Raw genomic sequence first — 22644 nt, forward strand, 5'->3', positions numbered from 1 at the left:
ACCCCGGTCCTCAGAACTGTGAGGCAGATGTGCTGACCAGTCGCTCACCGTGCCGCCTGTCGTCATCATAAATTGGAACTGGTTGTAAGATTCCCAACCCTAGGGTAGAAAGGGGAGCAAAAAAGAGAAAAGGGGGGTTGTAATAACAGAGGTCCGGATAGGGTAAAGTGATGACAGAAAGGGAGAGGGGGAGAGAGGAGGAGAGATGAGAGGGGGAGTAGAGAGAGAGGGTGAAAGGGAGGGTACCTTCTTTCAAGACTTCAAACTTTCTCTCGGGACAAGTAACCTCTTGGAATGAGAACCTTCTTTGTGCGGCAGTATCTCCTCTCAAATTGAGTCATCATTTTGAGTTCCCATGACAACACGTGTTGAACTGTTTTTGAGAGTGTGTGTGTGTGTGTGTGTGCTCACAGTCACGCAACACAATTGCTTTATTTGTTGTTTATTGAGACATTACAGCAGATAAACACAGCTGGGCAAGTGGCATAGCAACAAATCACACATACATCATCATTATCATCATCTTCGTTGTGTCACAATAGACATATTTACATGGAGGCCGTATTAAATTGTTGAATAACACGTCGATGGAAAAGTGGGATTAATCTCATGGGATTAAGAATTTTTATTGTATTTGCCCATTTTAACTAAAACAATTCCTGACTTTGTGGCTAATGCCATTAACGAATAATCAATAACGAATTTTCTCTTGATAAATTGCAATAATAATATGTTAAATTGACAGAAATCACTAAATATGGAAACAATCAAAATCACTTAAATGCAAACAGAGACTAAAACCTTGTCTCTGGACTAGAGCCTTCTCTTTAGACAGGAACCTTTTCTCAAGAGGAGAACCTTTTCTAGGACCAGAACCTTTCTCTTGGGACTAGAACGTTCTCTCTAAAATAGAACCTTGTCTGGGAACTAGAATCTTCCCTCAGGACAACAACCTCTGTGGACTAGTAACTTCTCTAATAACTGGAACCTTCTCATGACTAAAATGTTTTCTGAGGACTTCAAACTTCTTTTGGGATGATAACTCTTGAGACTAGAACCTTCTCTAAAGACTAGAACCTTGTCTCACACCTAGTACATTACCTGAGGACTAATTTTCCCTGGGGACTTTAACCTTCTCTCGTGACTACATACCTCTCAGGACTAGAACATTTTCTCAGGACTAGTACCTTCCCTTGACACAAGAACTTCCTCTCAAGACTTGAACCTTCTCCTGGGACTAGACTCTTCTTTTGGCACTAAAACTTTCTTGCTTGGGAAAAGACCTGCACATGGGACTAGAGCTTGACAAAAGCACCTATTTCCTAGCTATATAAAGGGTAACATTTAAAATCATCAGGTTACAAGTTACATATATTGTTTTTGGTGATCTGTTTCTCAAGTATCATTATTATGAAAAATTGTGCATTTTGCAGGTTGTGGCTTTCTGAAGTTCAATCCATTTGCTTTTAACAGTTTCTAGGGCAGATCTGCCACATCCTTTATGGCGGACTCCCTGATGTATGGCAGCAATGGGCAAACATGCTCAATGAGGCATCCATGTAACTATGTCTATGGTTGGCACGAGGAGAACAGGGAATGGAACAAAGAAATCTGAAAAGAAGAGAGTCTGGTAACACTCACACATGCGCGCACACGCAAACACACGAGCACACACACAAACACGCACACACACCATCAGTTACTGGACAACACAAACATCCACAAGGATGGCTGCCAATTGGCTGAAGGGGAAAAGTCAATGTCAGCAGAAATGTCCATCACAAGATTGAGGGATTGATCCAATTTTTTTCTTTTTATTGTCAAACATTAGCCTGGCTAGCTGGTTACCAGCCAAGAAGCTAAGCTAGTCACTTAAGATAGCTTCCCAACAAATGTTTCTGTTGTCATTTCTGCTGAGTCACTAAAAACTACAACAAGGATTTTGGTTTCTGACGTGACTCAAAACACCTAGCTCGTTTTCAGGTTTGAAACCTGTTTCAGTCTGGTTTAGGTGTGTGAATGTGGAATGCTCACTGTATATCAATACGGAGAAACAAATAGACAGGATGATTAGAATTAGCTAATATAAATATATGTGGATATACGGTGAGTCCCTGTATATTCGTGGTTTGGCATTTGCGAATTCGCCTATTCATTGATTTTCTTTGCAAACCTATCCTCCATTATTTGTTGAAACTCTTTTTGTGCTTTTGTGCCAAAGTCATGTCTAATTTAAAAATATTGTTTGGGCGCCATCTTATAGCATCTTGATGCCAAGGAACTATGTTGATATGAGGGGGGGGACTTCATTTAATCAGGCTGTAGCCTTGTCTAATAGGGAAAAAAAGTGCTTTGCCTCCATCTTGTGGTGTCTATAGGCCATTATATACCTGTTTGGGAAGGCGTTAACAGGGCTCAGTCCCTTTTGGGGGAGAGACACTATGTACACTACATACAGCTGTAAGAAACAGTATGTGAAGCCTTTGGAATGACCTCCATTTTATGCATGTTTTTATTGGACACAACATGTAAACTTTCGGAGTCAGGAGGCAGCCAACCTAGAGTCCAATCAATGTGAGGAGATTGTAGGTGTTGGTTAAAGCTGCTCTAACCCTATAAAAAAGACGCACCAGTTTTTAGTTTGCTATTCTCAAAGAAGCATTGCCTAATGTGTAATATGAAAACATATTTTTTTGTGTGGAATTAGTTTAAGAAAACTGTGTCTATTGTTATGACTTAGATGAAGATCGGCTCACATTACCAATTTATGTAGAAATCTGTTATTCCAAAGGGTTCACAAACTTTTTCTTGCAACTGTATATATTTATATATATGTGTTTGTGTGTGTGTATATATATATATTTTTCCAGTGTATGTGTGTATGCATGTGTGTGTGTGTGTATATATATATATATATTTTTTTTTTTTTCCAGTGTATGTGTGTGTGTATGCGTGTGTGTGTGTATATATATATATATATATATATATATATATATATATATATATATATATATATACACACACACACACATACACACACAGTGGGTACGGAAAGTATTCAGACCCCCTTAGATTTTTCACTGTTATATTGTTGTCATTTGCTAAAAAGTTCATTTTTTTCCTAATTAATGTACACACAGCACCCCATATTGACAGAAAAAAACGGAATTGTTGAAATTTTTGCAGATTCTTTTTTTTCGTTGAAAAGAAAAACTGAAATATCACACGGCGGAGGAGTGGTTAGCACAGCTGCCTCACAGTTCTGAGGACCAGGGTTTGAATCCCGGCCCCGGCTGTGTGGAGTTTGCATGTTCTCCCCGTGCCTGTGTGGGTTTTCTCCGGGTACTCCGGTTTCCTCCCACATCCCAAAGACATGCAGGGTAGGTTAACTGAATACACTAAATTGCCCGTAGGTGTGAATGAGAGTGTGAATGGTTGTTTGTTTATATGTGCCCTGCGATTGGCTGGCGACCAGTTCAGGTTGTACCCCGCCAGGTTGTACCCCGCCTCTGATAACTTGGATAGGCTCCAGCCTCAGACTGGGCCGAAGGTACACCTTCCAACAAGACAATGACCCTGAGCACACATCTAAAATAACAAAGGAGTGGCTTCAGAACAAGTCCATGACTGTTCTTGAATGGCGCAGCCAGAGCCCTGACTTAAAACACAATTGAGCATCTCTGGAGAGACCTGAAAATGGCTGTTCACCAACGTTCCCCATCCAACCTGACAGAACTGGAGAGGATCTGCAAGGAGGAATGGGAGAGGATCCCCAAATCCAGGTGTGAAAAACTTGTTGCATCATTCCCAAAAAGACTCATGGCTATATTAGCTCAAAAGGGTGCTTCTACTAAATACTGAGCAAAGGGTCTGATTACTTATGGCTGTGTGATATTTCTGCTTTTCTTTTGTAATAAATCTGCAAAAATTTCAACAATTCCGTTTTTTTTCTGTCAATATCGGGTGGCTGTGTGTACATTAATGTGGAAAAAAATTAACTTATATGATTTTAGCAAATTGCTGCAATATAACAAAGAGTGGAAAAAATTAAGGGGGTCTGAATACTTTCCGTACGCACTATATATTTATCTGCACAAACATGCTTGTCGCAACCAAAATGTTTTCATTTGTTTGATCCTTGTTAGCTTGATCCGTGTCAGCTTTCATCTTTTTTATGTCCAATTGATTAAAGTCTGTTAATCAAAGCTCCAGAATACCCCCTCATAAACATTTCGGGAGTGTTGCATTGTGGGAAGGCTGCAGGTGGGCATTCCCTTCACTCCGATGCTTCCTGTGAAGGGAAAACAACAAAGACGTGTGATCACTATGAAAGGATGCTCGCTCGTGCAATGACTGACTACTGAGTCCACATATATTATCCATTCGTACAGGGATACCTTGACTTATGAGTTTAATTTGTTTTGTAGCTCAATTTAAGTACAGGTATATAGTAAATCAATCAAATCGCCTTTGGAATGAAATGAAATGCCATCAATCTGATTCAGCTCCACAAAGAACACCATTTTCTGTCATGTGTTTTTAACAGAGGTGGGACCAAGTCATTGCTTGGCAAGTCACAAGTTAGTCTCAAGTCTTTGCCTTCAAGTGCCAAGTCAAGTCCCAAGTTGAGACATGCAAGTGCCGAGTCAAGTCTCCAGTCAAGACAAGCAAGTCGCAAGTCCAAAACTTCGAGTTTCAAGTCATTTTAACAATAAAGTAATGATATATTTTTATATATATATAATATTTATGTATTTAATTAATATATATACTTACATATTTAATATATAATATTTATATACTTAATCTATTTTAAAATCCATACTCATTTATCAAAACAAATTTGATCAAATAAGTGCACTGAATCTTTATAAGAAAACTGGAGGGCTGATCAAAAATGTTGCACCTTCAAAGACGATTATCAAGGGGAGGCTAAGTTTTTGCCCCTTCAAAATCGATCGATAGAACGTTTTCAGTTATTCTATGAAAATTCTATGCTATGACTTACTTTTTGTCACTTTATTTCATTACATTAAACAGACTTGTCACTAATGAGAATTTGCTTCCAGTAGTGCTGCAATTAGTAATCGAGTATCCTACTGAAAATTCTATCGAATAATTAAGTAATTGGATAAAAGATACTTATGTTCATGCTCTTTGGCATTATACGCCTGTACGGTGCTTCTGGTCACTAGTTACACAGAATCGCTCTGCAATTATGAATTGTAGGATTCCAATTTATCCTAATCTTTGTCAAATGGGTGATTTAAAAGGTATAGATCTTTCAAATAAACACGCTCAACCAATACTTGTAATTCTCGCAATCGCTAAAAAAAAGATAAACAAGCTATCAACATTAACCAATGGCAAAATCTTGTCATAGAGTATGTAACGCTGGAAAATATCTCTGCTAAATGTAATAACCAAATGGATAACTTTAAGAAAAACTGGTCATCTTTCATTAAAATGGTGAACCTTGAAGCTTGATTCTTGTCTGCCTGGGAAAGAATGTCATAAAGAAATGTAATGTAATGTGTAATGTAGTATTGGCGTTTGGAAATGTAAAATGTAATTTTTTTCAGAAATAAATTCGTCGAAGTTGAACACCTGCGTTCACTTCCGGGTTAGTCCGATTTATGCATTTACCTTAAAATCAAGCTAATTTTGTCTCGTAAAGGCCACCACGGCAACTTTTATATGTATAAAATGTAGGAAAAGCGACGACAAACCTTTTATCAGTCTCATAATCTAAAGGTTGTTACATTTTATGAAATACGAATCCTAGATTACAGAGGCTTCATTATTAAACTCAAAACACAACAAGGAGTGGAATTTTATAGAATATTTAATGACATCTACAAGGGATCTATAGGGAAACACACAAAGGGGTCTAACTACAGAAAGAAAATAACACTAATAATGGTGAAAGGCATACGAAAAGGGAAATAGAACATCGTGTGTTGCTGGACTAAAGTTGAAAACGTGAGCGTTCAGTCCGAACGAGAGAGAGAGAGAGCAAAATTGGGATTTTGTGTGAAGCTCGTAATTTCCCCCAAAATTAGTAGGCACTAATATTGTACATTCTAGCAACGCTTGTTGTGCTGTACTCACGACCGTAGATCAGTTGGGGATGGTCTTTCTCCGGACATCTCAGGAGTTAAACGAAGCAGGTTTAGTTGGAGAAAAACAATGCAGAAAAATAAAACAAAAGAGGCGGAAGAAGAAAATTTGTTATCCCCTTGGGGTGTGCCCATAACTTTCCTGCCGATTGAACTGGTGGCGGGCCCACCTCCTGCTCTCAGCTGCGTGCGTGACCGGTACGGGATGCCGGTAGTTGCTTGCATGGCCGGCTTCGTCGATCGAAAGCGCCGCCGGCTTAGCTTAGGCGGGCGTTCGCGCACGTGATGCCGGAGCCGCCGGAGGACAACGGAGAAGGAACGGAGGAGGGGCGGTGGTACGGCCGACCCGTACCGAGGTCACCCAGAGCAAGCCAGAGGGAAAAAAAAGAGAGAAGAGCCGTAGAAGAGGTGGGAGTCAGAGGTTAAATACCGAGGAGGCGTGTCCAAGAGGACGGAGGAAACCGGACAAGACCAGGCCCATTGCCTTAAATTTAAGGCCCACACAGCGCACAGCCAGCCCGCCGCGTAACTATTTGAGTGATCGCTCACAAAGCTAGCTGCTAATGCTAACGAAAACAAGCATAGGTGACATCAAGCTGATCGATTCCCACAATGCAATGTGAATTCTTTTTTTTTTTTGCAATAAAAATGTCCTTATTGTCATGATAATTGTCATTGTCGTTTCTGTGTATGATACCAGTACCTTATGTAACTGCCACATTTATTTTAGATTTAAGTTGCACTGTGTTTCAGTTTTAATAAAATCATGACTTTAGGTAGTGTCTGAAAGAGTGACCTCGTGGTCAATTCCTCTTCTTCTACTACCAAACAGGATAATGAGTGTTGTTATAAATAACTGCTGATTGAGCTTCAGGATGATTGGGGTACTCCCACTGAATGATATATGTTAACAACATTGTTGTTATGATTACATGATTCTGAAATTTCAATAATAAAATAAACATTAGCATGTGGACCTATTGAGAGACAGCTGCAGTGTTCAGTTTCTCAATACTCTGAGGGAAAGTCACAAGTCTTTTCAGGTCAGTGGGCTCCAGTCTGAATGAAGTCACGAGTCATTGCTGTTCAAGTCCAAGTTCAAGTCGAGTTGCAAGTCTTGCAACATTTTTTCAAGTCTAAAGTCATCAAATTGGTGACTCGAGTCCACACCTCTATTTTTCTTTATAAAGAGAAATATCACAGTAATGTATAGAAAAATAATAAAAATGAAGGAAAAGAAATAAACCGGTTTTATAAGATGTAATTAGTGCATATTGGGACAAGCTGAAATTCACAACAACAGTTGAAGCTGTCTACCGGTCTTGCTGGTAATTTGCCAGTTACTTTCCACTGTAACACAGTTTCCACTTGACTACAGTTAATTAATCAGGAATTTACCTCTCCTTGGATCACTACTCTACTTTTTTATGGAATCGCTCGCAAGCTGCTAGCTCGCAAGCTGCTAGCTCACAAGCTGCTAGCCTGTCTAGGCTAGCAGCATTACACCGGTGAAATCAACCATCCAAGGGTCTCCTGACACCAAACAACCCAATGGACCTTTCCTATACAGTGGGGACGTATTCAGACCCCTTTAAATTTTTCACTCTTTGTTATATTGCAGCCATTTGCTAAAATAATTTAAGTTAATTTTTTCCCTCATTAATGTACACACAGCACCCCATATTGACAGAAAAAAATGGAACTGTTGAAATGTTTGCAGATTTATTAAAAAAGAAAAACTGAAATATCACACATCCATATGTATTCAGACCCTTTGCTCAGTATTTAGTAGAAGCACCCTTTTGAGCTAATACAGCCATGAGTCTTTTAGGGAATTATGCAACAGGTTTTTCACACCTGGATTTGGGGATCCTTTGCTATTCCTACTTGCAGATCCTCTCCAGTTCTGTCAGGTCGGATGGTGAATGTTGGTGGACAGGGATTTTCAGGTCTCTCCAGAGATGCTCAATTAGGTTTAAGTCAGGGCTCTAGCTGGGCCATTCAAGAACAGTCACAGAGTTGTTCTGAAGTCACTCCTTTGTTGTTTTAGCTGTGTGCTTAGGGTCATTGATTTGTTGCAAGGTAAACCCTCAGCCCAGTCTGAGGTCCTGAAGACTCTGGAGAAGGTTTTCGTCCAGGATATCCCTGTACTTGGCCGCTTTCATCATTCCTTCGATTGCAACCAGTCGTCCTGTCCCTGCAGCTGAAAAATACCCCCACAGCATGCTGCTGCCACCACCATGCTTCACTGATGGGACTGTATTGGACAGGTGATGAGGCCAACAATTTCTATCTTGGCGGCACGGTGGGCGACTGGTTAGAGCGTCAGTCTCACAGTTCGTCTTCCATTTAAGGATTATGGAGGCCACTGTGCTCTTCGGAACCTTAAGTGCGGCAGAAATGTTTTTGTAACCATGGCCAGATCTGTGTCTTGCCACAATTCTGTCTCTGAGCTCTTCAGGCAGTTCCTTTGACCTCATGATTCTCATTTGCTCTGACATGCACTGTGAGCTATAAGGTTTTATATAGAAAGGTGTGTGGCTTCCCTAATCAATTCAAATCAGTATAATCAAACACGGCTGGACTCCAATGACGGTGTAGAACCATCTCAAGGATGATCAGAAGAAATGGACAGCACCCGAGTTAAATATATGAGTGTCACAGCAAAGGGTCTGAATACTATGGCTGTGTGATATTTCAGTTTTTCTTTTTTAATAAATCTGCAAAAATTTAAACAATTCTGTTTTTTTCTGTCAATATGGGGTGCTGTGTGTACATTAATGAGGGAAAAAATGAACAAATGATTTTTGCAAATGTCTGCAATATAACAAAGTGAGTAATTTAAGGAGGTCTGAATACTTTCCGCAGTTTTCAGAGAAGAAGTAGAAGAATGGCAGGACAAGATGTGTCACAGATGGAAGGAGTGAATTTTTCAAATAACCTTTGAACAAAGAACAAAAAAAATATGACACGTATTTGTTTACAAAATCCTCTCATTTCAATAATGTGCAGCAATCTTTTTTTTTTGTTTGTTTAACCAACAACAACAGCCAACTTTGTTAGTGTGCGAAATCTGTGACGTCATTAACAGAACGCCGTGTTGTTACCGAAAGCTGTTATAAATTACCTCACTATATAGTCCACTATATAGCGCAACCCTACATAGGGAGTAGGGAGTAGTGAGTGAGTAAACGATTTCGGACGCAGTATTGGTCTCAGGTTGCGTGATCTTGAGCACAACACTAGGAAATAGCACTGGGTCACTAAATTCAACGTGGTATGTACCTTGGAGTTAAAATTTGGAATTTGATCACAATCTCGTGCAACTTCCTGTGTAACTCACCAACTTCCCGTCAGCTCACATCTGATTGGAGAAGGAAGTGGGCGCCCCCTGCTCTGCTTCCTGTAAACGGCACCATGGACCATGAACAGACCAGTTCTCCAGCCAATTATTAACAAGGTCTTCTGTTGTATTTGGTCTATAAATAAATGTACAAATCCTGTCTTGGTGAAAAAACTACCGTGTTGCAAATTTGAAAAGCTGTTTAATAAATGTGCGTCAAGGCTTTTAAATGAGGTCAAGTGTTGGACTTTTCATTATTTAAAATTTTGACGCCAATATTTTTCTTTTTACTGCAAAACGAATATCAGTTCCAATTATCGGTTAAAGGCCTTGACAACAAATAATCGATATCGGCCTATCTAAACTATCCATCCATGAATTTTCTTCACCGCTTATCCTCACTAGGGTTGCAGGTATACTGCAGCCTACCCCAACTAACTGCGGGCGAGAGGCGGGTTACACCCTGAACTGGTTGCCAGCCAATCGCAGGGCACATAATCATTCACACTCATATACACACCTATAGGAAATTTGGAGTCTTCAATTAACTTACCATGCATGTTTTTGGGATGTGGGAGGAAACCAGAGTACCCTGTACCTGCATGGGTTTCTCTGGGTACTCCAGTTTTCCTCCTGCAAAATTGCCTGCAGGTGTGAATGTGAGTGCGAATGGTTGTTTGTTTATATGTGCCCTGTGATTGGCTGCCGACCAGTTCACGGTGTACCCCGCCTCTCGCCCGAAGATAGCTGGAATAGGCTCCAGCACGCCTCCGACCCTAGTGGGGATAAGCGGAATGGAAGACGAATAAAGTTCTTAAAGAGTAAATGCTAATGTATGTACATAAATGTTAAATACATAAAATAAATATGTACTTAAAAATGTATCGTACTTCCATCCATCTCCCGTAACGCTTATCCTCAATAGAGTCGTGGTTGTGCTGGAGCCTATTCCAGATATCTTTGGGCGAAAGCGGGGATACACCCTGAACTGGTCGCCAACCAATCGCAGATATACTGTACTTGAAAAGTAAAATGTTTTACTCTATTGAATTAAATGTACCTTAGTAAAGATAAGTGGTACGGAAAATGGATGGATGAATTAAATGTTTTAAACAGACTCTTATGCATTGCTACAAGCTTCATTGTAATACATTATTGTATTTGACATTTTAAATGTGCATTTTATTTGAATTTAATTTAGTGATTCTTTCACACACCACTAGAGGGATCCTGCTTACCACTAGTGGTACTTGTACCACACTTTGAGAATCAGTGGTCTAAATGTTCTAAATTAGGTTCCAGTGGTGATCAAGGAGTTAGTTCACTACAAGGTTGTGAAAGGGGGCATTAAGAAGGTTATAGTGGTAGACATTCTACAGAAGGTTGTAGCAAGCAATCTGTAGCTTACCTGGTTGTAACCCTGCTGGTTGTAGTCAGGCTGGTAGCCCCCCTGGTTGCTGGCATAGGGGTCCTGCTCATAGGCGCCTGGCGCTATGGCGGTGCTGGGGGGTTTCTCCTGAGCAGGAGGAGCTCTCATGAAGGGGGCGATGATGCCCGTCTCCTTGAAGACGAACCAAAGGTTTCCCACCCATAGGACCAGATTGATGAAGCCAAACGCCTGCACACAGACGAGGGCGGCGGCTGTTAGTAGTCGTTAGCAGTCACTAGTGATCGATAGCAGTTGTTAGCGGTCGTTAACCGTTGTCAGCAATCACTAGCAGTAGAGAGCTGGTGTTCGCACAGTTGTTATACTTCTACGTTGCTAGCCGTTGTTACCAAATGTTATCGGTCATGAGCGGTTGTTAGCAGTCGTTAGTGGTCACTCGTGTCTGTTAGTCGACATTACTAGTTGCTTGTGGTTGTTAGCGGACACTAGCGATTGTTAGCAGCTGTTAGCAATTAATCTCATCACTAGCGTTGTTAGCGGTTGTTGGCAGCTGTGAGCTGTTGCTAGTGCTCACTAGCCATCGTTAACAGTCATTAGCTGGAGTTAGCAGTTGTTAGGGCTCACTAGGGGTTATTACATGTTGTTAGCAGCCGTTAGTGCTTACTATCGGCCTCTCATTAGCAGTTGATAGCCGTCATTAGTTAGCAGTTGTTAGCAGTATTTAGTGAGTTCTATCAGCCTGTGAGCAGTCATTAACGTTTGTTATCAGTCTTAAGCGATCATCAATGGTTGTTAGCTGTCGTTAGGGGTTGTTAGAGGTAACGAGTTGTCGTTAGCCGTTTTTTTTATCAATATAGGTAATTAGTGTTGGTTATCATCAATGGCAGTTGTGAGCTGCACAGTGGTCGTTAGCCCATTAGCTGGCGTCAGCAGTTGACATCGTCACGAATAGGCGGGGTACACCCTACACCCTGGTTGCCAGCCAATCGCAGGGCACAAACAAACAACAATCCGCACTCACATTCACGTACGGGCAATTTAGAGTTGTCAATTAACCTACCATGCATGTTTTTGGGATGTGGGAGGAAACCGGAGTTTCCGGAGAAAACCCACGCAGGCACGGGGAGAACATGCAAACTCCACACAGAACCCCGGTCCTCAGAACTGTGAGGCAGACGCTCTAACCAGTCTCCACCGTGCCGCCGCAATAAAACCATGGGCAAAAAAACAACTTTTTGTTATTTTATATGATCTCAGCTTTGATTTTATTGTTGTGCCATTTTTTTTCCTATAAGAGATGATTAATTGGTGTTAGACTTTTGAGGGGGTCCTTGGTAAAATGCCTCCACTGTGAGGTGTCCCTTGCTGGACCCAAAGTTTGAGAATCCCTGTTCTGAACAGTTAAATACTAATGGCGAGAAACAAAGCAACTGTGAGATTTTCATGAGGAACATTTTCATGTATTATACATATATACACACATATATGTATATTAGTATAATAGTGTTAATAATACACAGCGAGATAAATAAATGAGCAAACCTGCTCCTTGGAGCACAAACATGAGCCTGAAACAGCGTCCATTAGTTGACATTGTCGCTGGTTCTCCTCTTGTTCGCCCGAATTTCCCCTCGAGGGAACTCTGCTATCATTGTTAGCGGCTAGCAAGCTAAGATAAATTAAGCTAAGCTAACCAGCTTGAAAGGCTTCAAAGTGCACAGCGATTTGCCGCAAGTCACATACACGCATCCTTAATGATAATGTCTTGCTAGCATCCTTCTCATCTGCCATCCACCAGACAGACGGACGTCTTAAACTTAAAAAAAGTGCTTAAAAACAACACACACACACAAACAGCTGTTGTTAGTGGCTGTTAGCTGCCTTAGTGGTCATTAACTGTCGTTAACAGTTGTTAGCAGCCATGGCTCACCACAGACGTGTTGAGTCCAGACATGACGGGGTCGTGGACTTCCCGGCATCGGTTCTCCTCGGCGTCACAGGCAGAAATCAAAGTGATGACTTGGTCTGGGTCTGTAGCCGTCTTGACGTCAGACAAACCCTTGGCCCACGCCGCCGAGCTCACCAGCCACATGAAGGCGAACACGGCGCTCACGCCAAGGTCCTGTATGGCAGCACGAACACGCACATGTACATGCATGCACATGTCAGCCACATCACCAAGCCAGCCTGCTTTCACGTTGAAAATATTTCCAGACTAGCCAAGACCCATGCCTAAATCACTACTCACCTGGACTACTGCAACAAAATCTTGTACATCAGCACTAATATTAGCATTAACATTAGTGTCTATATTAGCATTAATGTTAATCATTATATTAGCATTTTAATTATCACTAGTATTAGCTTTAAAGATATCACGAGTGTTACATTAGTGTTAGCACTAATATTAGCGTAAAAGCATACTGTACGTTCAGCAAGATGCATCAAGACACTACTAGACATGCCTGCAACTAGGCATGGCAACAACACTAGGACAAAATACGTAGGTAGTACCTATCCACAACTCTTATCCTAATTGATTATACTTATCGTAAAATACTTACCTGCCCTGACTTAACCATTTATCTTATTGATTATATTTATTATACCTACTGTAACTGCCCGAAACTTCTCAATAATTCCGACCAATTGTATTTACCCCACCGTACTTACCTGCCCTAACCCTAACCAGATTTTTTATTTTTTTTTAAATTACCAATTATACTTACCGCACCATACTTACCTTTCCTAACCGTAACCATATTGGCCACTAATTATATTTACCGCACTATATTTATCTGTCCAAACCTGAACCATATTTCCTTCCAATTATACTTACCGTATCATACTTACCTGTCCTAATCTTAACCATACTTTCAAATGATTAGACTTACTATAACAAACTTATTTACCCTAACCTCAACTATACGTCCTACTTATAAGATCACCTTTCTGAAAATGTTGCTTTAACCTTCACCATAAGGTTGGGCCCTATAATTTTACTTAACTACCTTGCTGTTCTTTCCCCATGAGGACAATAGTGTATTGCTCCAGGGAGAAAGAAAAGCATTTCCTGTCCTGTTGTGTTTGTATTTAATTTCTATTTTTTAGGAAGACTTTGGGGAAGAGTCAAGAGAAGGAGGACTTGCGCCAGTACCTGCTCCCCACAAGAGGGAGCTATTTTCCTCTAACCAAACCCAACTTTAGGAGCAAACTTTTTCGCGTAAAGTATCGCATCTGTACCTATGTGGTTTGTCGTTTTTGTCTTACTGTCGTTGCCGTAGCTCGATATCGAAGATGGCCGACCTGTTGCGCATGCGCACCTCAGATAGTGAAGGCACCGCAGATAGAGCGTTGACAACATGCATACACCCACTCACCACTAGTGGGCCCTTGTTGTTCTCCTTGTACTTGTCGAAAAGGAAAATGTAGACGCTGAGCGCCGCCGTTGCATACAGGAAGGAGAAGACGCCGATGGTGACAAAGAACTCAGCCGAGGAGGAATAGTCGCCCACCAGGAAGACACGTTCCATGTTGCCACCCTTACAGGTGGGGGCGTCAAAGTACATGTGATGCAATCTGACACACAAACACGTGCGCACAAACACACACACACACACAAACATTACAAACTTAATCATGTTAGCACCATTATTAGCATTACAGCTAGCATCAACATTAGTTTTAATGTTACCACTAATACATAGCATTAACATTATCACTAGTATTAGCATTAACATTAGCACTAGTATTAGCAGTAACTTTAGCACTTATTTTAGCATTACATTACCACTGATATTAAAACTAATATTACCCTGACCAATAGTGTTAGCATTATTGATACCACTAATATTAGGATTGATGCTATTCCTAATATTCACATTAATGTTGTCACTGGTATTAACATTAACATTAGCACTAAGATGAGCATTAAAGTTATCAGTAGTGTTAGCATTAATGTTAGCACGAATATAAGCATTAAAGTTATGACTAATATTAGCATTAATGTACGTAGTACTAATATTAGAATTACCGTTAGCACTGATATTAACATATTCACCCTAACCCTTAACAAAGTTAGCTGTCAAGGTCCGTGTTTTGGTTTGGGTTGTGTTTAGTTTTGTTCCATGTTTTCCTGTGTTCCAAGTTTGTCGTGTGCTCATTAGGTTGTCGTGTCCACCTGTTCTCGTCTACTTTGTGTCGACCAATCAGCTCTCTCCAGCCACTCGTGTCTTGTCCAGGTGTTCCTCGTTGTCTCGTCAATCTGTTTGTATTTAGTTCCCTGGTTTCTTTCAGTTCTTGTCGGTTCATTGTCGTTGTCACGTGTCTTTGCCATGTTATAGTTGCCAGTTGTCTTTATCATTGTGATTAAATATTATTATTTTGAGACTCCCGCACTCCTGCCTTGCCTCCCTGCTTCCCTGCAATTGGGTCCACCATGTTCTTGCCTTGCTTTCCTCGCCTTCGCCCTAACCACATACGTGACAGAATGAACCGACCAGAACAGGACCCAACGGGAAGAACATGGCGTCACCCTGGACACCACCAAACTGTCTCCTACCGTCCTCAGCCTGCCATCCATACCTACCCTCCTCCAGTAAGCCCTATCGTTCAGTCTTTTCTGTCCTTTTCATCGGGTCCCCCCACTTGTCCTAGTTATTCACCATGCCCTACTATTTTACATCCATGTTTCTTTAGATTCTGATTTTTCTGATTGTGAAGATGGCCCCGATTTAGTTAACCTCCTTTCTGATTATGACTCTGACACAGATTTAGATTTTTCTGGTTCCTTCCCTAGTTTATCCCGTCCTCGTCAGTTTTTGTCACGTCTCCCCGTTTCCAACCTCAGTGAGTCCAAATTCTTTCCCTCGGACCTTTTCTTGGGCACCCGTTTGGCCATCTACCCAGGATTGCCGCGTGGTGGCCAACGGAGCCGCCCAAGTTAAGGTCAAATTTTGCCCTCTCGATTTTTTTCCCCTGTTCACAAGTCACTTAATTTTTCACCTGTTCCCACACGTTGTTCCATGGCTCCAATTAAGTCACGTCTAGTCAAACCTGCCCCCAAGCCACCATGTTCAGTACCAGCCATTTTTCCTAGTTCACCGTCCCGAGACCTTGTGCACTATGCCACTCCCGTACCCTCTACTCCCAAACCTCAATGGCGGCAGGCTGAGGAAGCGACTGCAGGTCCTGTTCCTGCTCCTAGGCAGCTGTGGCTGGTTCCTGCTCCTCGGCAGCTGCGCCAGGCTCCCGTTCCGGCTCCTCGGCAGCTGCGCCAGGCTCCCGTTCCGGCTCCTCTGCAGCTGCGCCAGGCTCCCGTCCCCGCTCCGGCGGCGCTCGTACAGCGGCCGCCGCTCGTCCCCGCTCCGGCGGCGCTCGTCCAGCGGCCGCCACTCGACCCCGCTCCGGCGGCGCTCGTACAGCGGCCGCCACCCGACTCTATTGACTGGCCCCTGCATTACCATTGGGTTCGGCACCGTGACCATCCGCCTGAATGGCCCTGTAAAGACCCTGGTGCTTGGCGTCCTGGACGACCTCCTGAACCGCTCAGCCGAGCACCTCACCTCGGGTGGCCTGGATGGCCACCAGACTGACCTGAGGGGTGGACTCTGTACCCTCCTCCAGGCCCCCTTCCGCCCACCCTGGGTTGGTGACTTTTTGGTTGTTGTTTGGGGAACGTCTGGGATCCGTTCCTTTAGGGGGGGGGTACTGTCATGGTCTGTGTTTTGGTTTGGGTTGTGTTTAGTTTTGTTCCATGTTTTCCTGTGTTCCAAGTTTGTCGTGTGCTCATTAGGTTGTCGTGTCCACCTGTTCTCGTCTACTTTGTGTCGACCAATCAGCTCTCTCCAGCCACTCGTGTCTTGTCCAGGTGTTCCTCGTTGTCTCGTCAATCTGTTTGTATTTAGTTCCCTGGTTTCTTTCAGTTCTTGTCGGTTCATTGTCGTTGTCACATGTCTTTGCCATGTTATAGTTGCCAGTTGTCTTTATCATTGTGATTAAATATTATTTTGAGACTCCCGCACTCCTGCCTTCCCTCCCTGCTTCCCTGCAATTGGGTCCACCATGTTCTTGCCTTGCGTTCCTCGCCTTCGCCCTAACCACGTACGTGACAGTTAGCACTAGTGTTAATATTGATGTTAGCACCAGAGATAGGGGGGCCTCGAGTTGAATGACTCATATTTGCATTAAAGTTATCACTAGTGTTAGCATTGTTAGCACTAACATTAGTATTAATTTATTAATATAATAATTGTATTAATTAATTTCAAATTTTATTACTAACATTAGACTTAACATTAGCACTAATAATTATCATAGCTCCACGTGGACTGAAGATCCAGTTCCTGACCTGAAAGGATATTCGAACTCCACCTCGATGCTCAGGTCGCTGTCCGTGCGGTTCTTGCACTCCACGGACATGCGCAGCATTCCCGAGTAGCTTCCGCATGTGGAGAAAGCCAAGATGGCAAAGAACTGGGGAAGGAGTGAGCAATTGTAACAAAGTGTAAGCTCAGCTCATACAACGTGTGAGTGCGTGCATGCGTGTGTGTGTGAACTGACCCACTCCAGGATCTTGATGAAGCCCAGAGGAACCTTCAGCACCCTAAACTGACCCTGGGCCACCAGCTGGGGGAGACACCAACATCAATCCTTTGTTATTCACTAAAAACAATGTATAACTTTGGTGCCATTTTTTGGTATCTTGGTGCCAAAGAACTATGTTGATGTGAGTTGAGGAGCTTCATTTAGACAAGAGAAGTGCTTTGCTGCCATCTTGTGGCATCTTGGTACAAGGGCCCAATGTAAAAGTGAGTTGAGGAGTTTCATTTAGACAAACGTCATGCTTCATCGCCATTTTGCGGCATCTGTAGGCAATTACAAGAATTTTTAGGGGGCGTCAATATTGCCTCTTATTCATTAAGACATTTGGTAAACAGACACCAAATTTGCTTTTAATCTGATGATTATAAATCTTTAGGAAGGGAACAGTCACCAAATGGTAGCACGTCTGCCAGTTGATCCAGGGGGAGCTATAGCACTTTCTGTAATTATTTAATGATATTTTTCATCATGAGTTATCATGTTATGATAACTTATTAAAATTATTAGGAATTTACAGTCATCCATAGACAGATCAGTTCATTTTCCAATCACAACTATTGATAATGTATATAACACGATATTATTGGATGTCATTGCACTGTCCTCGCTACGACGTCTATTCTTAGTCTGAGCTAAACTCTTTAACATGATGACAAGACATGTCCTCTCGGTAGTTTGGAGAAATTGGAGCTTTAACCTCCTGAGAACCCAGGAAAAAAAGTATGTTGCAATTATTTTTATTTCCTCACTCCTTGGAGCTAAAACAACAACACATAATTTATAATTTTATAAAATTATGTTTCATCTAGATGCTACACCATGTCCACTCAAGTGGACAACGTAATTATTTTACCATAACACAACAAAATTATGTCAAGCCATGTTTTTAAAAGAAACTGAACATTTGGCCTGTGTTTTTCTTAAAGCACTGAACAAAATTTGTATCATTTACCCTTGTATGACACACAAGGCCTTCTACTGTTTGTCTTCCAAGACTATCATCACTGTACTGTGAAAAGGATTAAATTTGACTTGAGCTTTACATTTGTTCCGGTCCTCTTAACAGTCAGGGAGGCCTAGGTAGTGCAGGTGTGAATGTGTTAGCTCGTCTTAACTGTTCTGCTCTTCCCCATTGTTCTTGTCGTTCATTCATTTCTTAGCTTTGGTACTCCAGGAAGCAGTTTCTCTTTGTAATGCTAAGGAACATGTTGCAACTGATACATCGCATGTATGTTTTGCCCTTGCAACCTTGGTCTCGGCACCTCTGCATGGCTGCAGTCTACCATCTCCTCAATGTGCCTGGCCCCATAGTTTCTTAACATTGCTTTAAGCCTGTAGGGTATGGCTTGCCAGATGGACAGCGGACCGTAAAAAGCAGCATTTGCTCATCGATGCAGACTTTTCCTGGTTTGGGGAGGCTAAGGCAGCGTTGCCAGAAGAGGCCCGACACGCCAAAGATTGTCTTTCTTCTTTGTTTCCGCTGTTACATCCAGGTTATTGACAAACTTCAGTGAGTTTCTCACCTGGGAGAACACATACCTTGTCATTTTCCAAACTTACGATTGACACTTTGGTTTTGCTGGCCCAAAAATATTTGATTCTAGGAAAGCCAGGGCAGACCACATAGATTGACATGCCAAAGAAGAACCTCATTTCTTAAGCCCATCATCTGTAGGTCTCTCCGATTTGTGAAATCTGCCAAGTCTTCAAATACTTTGTTGTCAATGTACTGTGAAAAATAATGAATACGACTCCAGTTTGTACAAATGGTTGGGTACTCTTGACAGCCAGGAGGCCTGGTTAGCACAGGTTGGAAGGCAAAACAAACAAACAAAAAAAAACGCAAACTATCAATGAGGTCATCAACACAATATCTGACCTATCTTAAATATTGACAACCATCCATCCATCCATCCATTTTCTACCGCTTATCCGAGGTCGGGTCGCAGGGGCAGTAGCTTTAGCAGGGACGCCCAGACTTCCCCCTCCCCAGCCAATTCCTCCAGCTCTTCCGAGGGGATCCCGAGAGACGTTGTCTCTCCAGCGTGTCCTGGGTCGTCCCCGGGATCTCTTTCCAGTGCGACGTGCCCGGAACACCTCACTGGGGAGGTGTCCAGGAGGCATCCTAAACAGCCTCAGCCACCTCATCTGGCTCCTCTCGATGTGGAGGAGCAGCGGCTCTAGTCTGAGATCCTCCCGGATGACCGAGCTTCTCACCCTATCTCTAAGGGAGAGCCTGGACACCCTGCGGAGGAAACTCATTTCGGCCGCTTGTATCTGGTATATTGTTCACGACCCAAAGCTCGTGACCATAGGTGAGGGTAGGACTGTAGATCGACCGGTAAATCGAGAGCTTCACCTTTCGGCTTAGCTCCTTCTTTACTACAACAGACCAATACAAAGTCCGCATCACTGCAGACGCTGCACCGATCCGCCTGTCGCCTGTCGACAGGTTCTCATCCCCGACCCGGAGAGGGCACGCCACCCTTTTCTGACTGAGGAGCATGGTCTCAGATTTGGAAGTGCTGATTCTCATCCCAGCTGCTTCACACTCGGCTGCGAACCGCTGCAGTGAGAATTGGAGATCATGGCTTGATGAAGCGAACAGAACCACATCATCTGCAAAAAGCAGAGATGCAATTCTGAGGCCACCAAACCAGACCCTCTCTACGCCTCGGCTGCGCCTACAAATTCTGTCCATAAAGGTTATGAACAGAATCGGTGACAAAGGGCAGCCTTGGCGGAGTCCAACCCTCACCGGAAACGAGTCCGACTTACTGAAAAACTATCATACATGCTGGTCTTGGCCCACAGAGGACGAAGGTTTTCCTGTTCATGTGTTTCTTCAGCTCATCTGATGAGCCTCCTGCTTATTCTTCTGAGCTTTCCCTCTCTCCTCCAGCAGTAACAAGCTCATTGTTTGCATTTTCCTCATGTGACAATTGCAGATCTGAATCTCATTCAACTATTCTGTAAAAAAATATTTTTTTCATAAATTCTAATGCCTCAGATACGCCTCCTACAATCGTGCCAAAATGAGGTTGAAAAAAATATCGATTTTAAAATATGATTTATGTATTGCATTAATTACTTTATGTAGAAAATACATTCAACATGTTCATTACCCAATATAGAAATGTGTTTTGGGGCAGACATTTCAATGTAACCAAAGAAATAGCAAACTAGTTAGCTAATAGCTAACATCAATAAATCATCATCATGTCCATTACAGTAGATATTCATTAGAGGGTTATTATTTTTCATAACAAAGAGTTGAACTGAACGCTAACTCCAATTTATGATTCACAACATATTCATAAATAAGATAATACATTATTACCATTGCTAAAAGAACAATATATTAACAATATTTGACTTAAATTTTCTCTTTTCCTGGGATTTGTTTTGCTGCAGTCTCTATTTTATCACAGCAAGAAGGCAAAGTTCCGTTGATCCCATCCAAACACATGAGATATCATTGGAAAGGCCACGATGTCCTCTACCGAGCTCAAATGAGTCAAAAGATATAGACCAGATATAGATATAGGTTGTACATCTCACAACCCCCCGAGCGGCCACCCTGCAACTGGCCAATAGCTTGAGGACGTGATTGGGTGATGTCACCACGCGAGGGGAGCGTCACATGACACTAGGCCTGTCACGGACACAATAAATAATCTAAAAATACACACAAAATAAAATAAGAAACAAAGTGAGCGAGTTGGATGGCTGTGTCATTAGCCGCTAGTGGGTTTATGGAACGCCGGCAGACCGGTACAGACTTCCCGGTGTTGACTCCGTCCAATATTCCACGGCCTTGCTCCACGTGCAACGCTTAGATTCAGCCAACAGAGACACTTGAGGGAAAGTTAACTGTTTTGTTCGCAAGCTAACGAGCTAGCTCGCAAGCTAATGACTAGCATGTGAGCGAACGAGTTAATGAGCTACTGTAAACAGCTTGCTCATTTTCATACGTTTATTTAAAAAAAACTGCTTGAGAAAAACAACTAATAAGTAGTTAAAAGCAAGATCTACGTAACAGCCGCCATACTGTATTTACGCTGCTGATGATGATTTCAGAGGCATTAAAAGAAAAAAACAATGTTATCGTTTATCGTGATAGTTTTTGTGACAATATATTGTCTTAAAAATTGTTATCGTGACAGGCTTACATGACACAAACCGAATTGGGAGGGGGTGGGGGGGGGGGGGCTTCTTCTTCATCAGCATCACCATCCTCCTCTTCTTCCCCCACTGCCATTTTACACATTTCCTCACGCACACGAAGGACACGATGACGTCACGTAATATGTCGTGAACGTAGGCCCGGACGCGCCTCCAAAAGAATTCCTCTCGTCTCCATCCGAATGGGCCCCGTTGAACGCACGCGCTCGCCTTCGTGGACGCGCGAAACAGGGTTGATCTCGCACACGCAAAAGCGCGCGGACGGGCGGACGTCGTGCACGAGCATGCAAAGGTACACCAAAATCAAATATTTTTATTGTTGTTGTTGTTTTTAGTTTTTTTTACCTGATTGACGACGTCCATGATGCTGGATGTGTACGAGTGCGACAGCAGATGGACCAGGAGGGGGAGGATGCTGGAAGGACGGAGGAGGAGGAGGAGGAGGGAAGAAGAGGACGGAGGGGTGACGTGTTTCCTGTGCGCTCTTCTTATTTTATTATTAAAGATATTTCTATTTTACACTTGAAAAATAAATATGTGTCATTCCACAATTGCAGGTGATTAGGGCACCAGCATTTTTGGAAATCAGACCACTTATTTTATCGTTTTGTTTTCAAGAAAAACATAGAAATAAATAACATATTATATACGCCCCAAATTTAAATTCCCAGGTGTCTTATCAACATGCCTGTGGCATGTACAGACATATTTTTCCACATATTTCTTGTCATGGAGAAATTTAGGGGTTGGTGGTTTTAGGGCTGGTTTTAGGAGGGGATCTGCCTCATGCAGAGAGCCGTCCCTCATACTGCTGGGCCGGTGACGATTGACATGCCGTGGGCTGCACGGTTTTGCCGTCTTCTCAGTTCAACTCCACTATCAACATGGAGCATTTCGCAGACGTGAGACCAAGTCATTAGCTAGCTGCTAATGCTAACGAAAACAAGCATACCTGATGTCAGCCACGCGATTCCTGCAATGCAATGTGGATTTTTGTTGTTCTTGCA

General features: G+C 42.5%; 1 protein-coding gene across 2 annotated transcripts; it reads right to left on the reverse strand.

Moving 5' to 3' along the window:
- Window positions 1-426: 426 nt before the first annotated feature.
- Window positions 427-22130, reverse strand: LOC133485305 (synaptophysin-like). Of its 2 annotated transcripts, XM_061788799.1 has the most exons (8): window positions 21983-22130; window positions 17411-17476; window positions 17199-17323; window positions 14230-14428; window positions 12780-12971; window positions 10871-11080; window positions 9463-9522; window positions 427-4291 (listed from the first exon to the last, which is right to left on the reverse strand). In XM_061788799.1, exons 1-7 carry the CDS (start codon window positions 21998-22000, stop codon window positions 9478-9480), a joined length of 855 nt encoding a protein of 284 aa, XP_061644783.1. In that variant the 5' UTR covers window positions 22001-22130; the 3' UTR covers window positions 427-4291; window positions 9463-9477. The 2 variants fall into 2 exon arrangements, with proteins under 2 accessions (XP_061644783.1, XP_061644792.1); XM_061788808.1 differs by lacking the exon at window positions 9463-9522.
- Window positions 22131-22644: the final 514 nt, after the last annotated feature.

This window comes from Phyllopteryx taeniolatus, chromosome 1 (genome assembly GCF_024500385.1).
Source record: "Phyllopteryx taeniolatus isolate TA_2022b chromosome 1, UOR_Ptae_1.2, whole genome shotgun sequence".
NCBI lineage: Eukaryota > Metazoa > Chordata > Actinopteri > Syngnathiformes > Syngnathidae > Phyllopteryx > Phyllopteryx taeniolatus.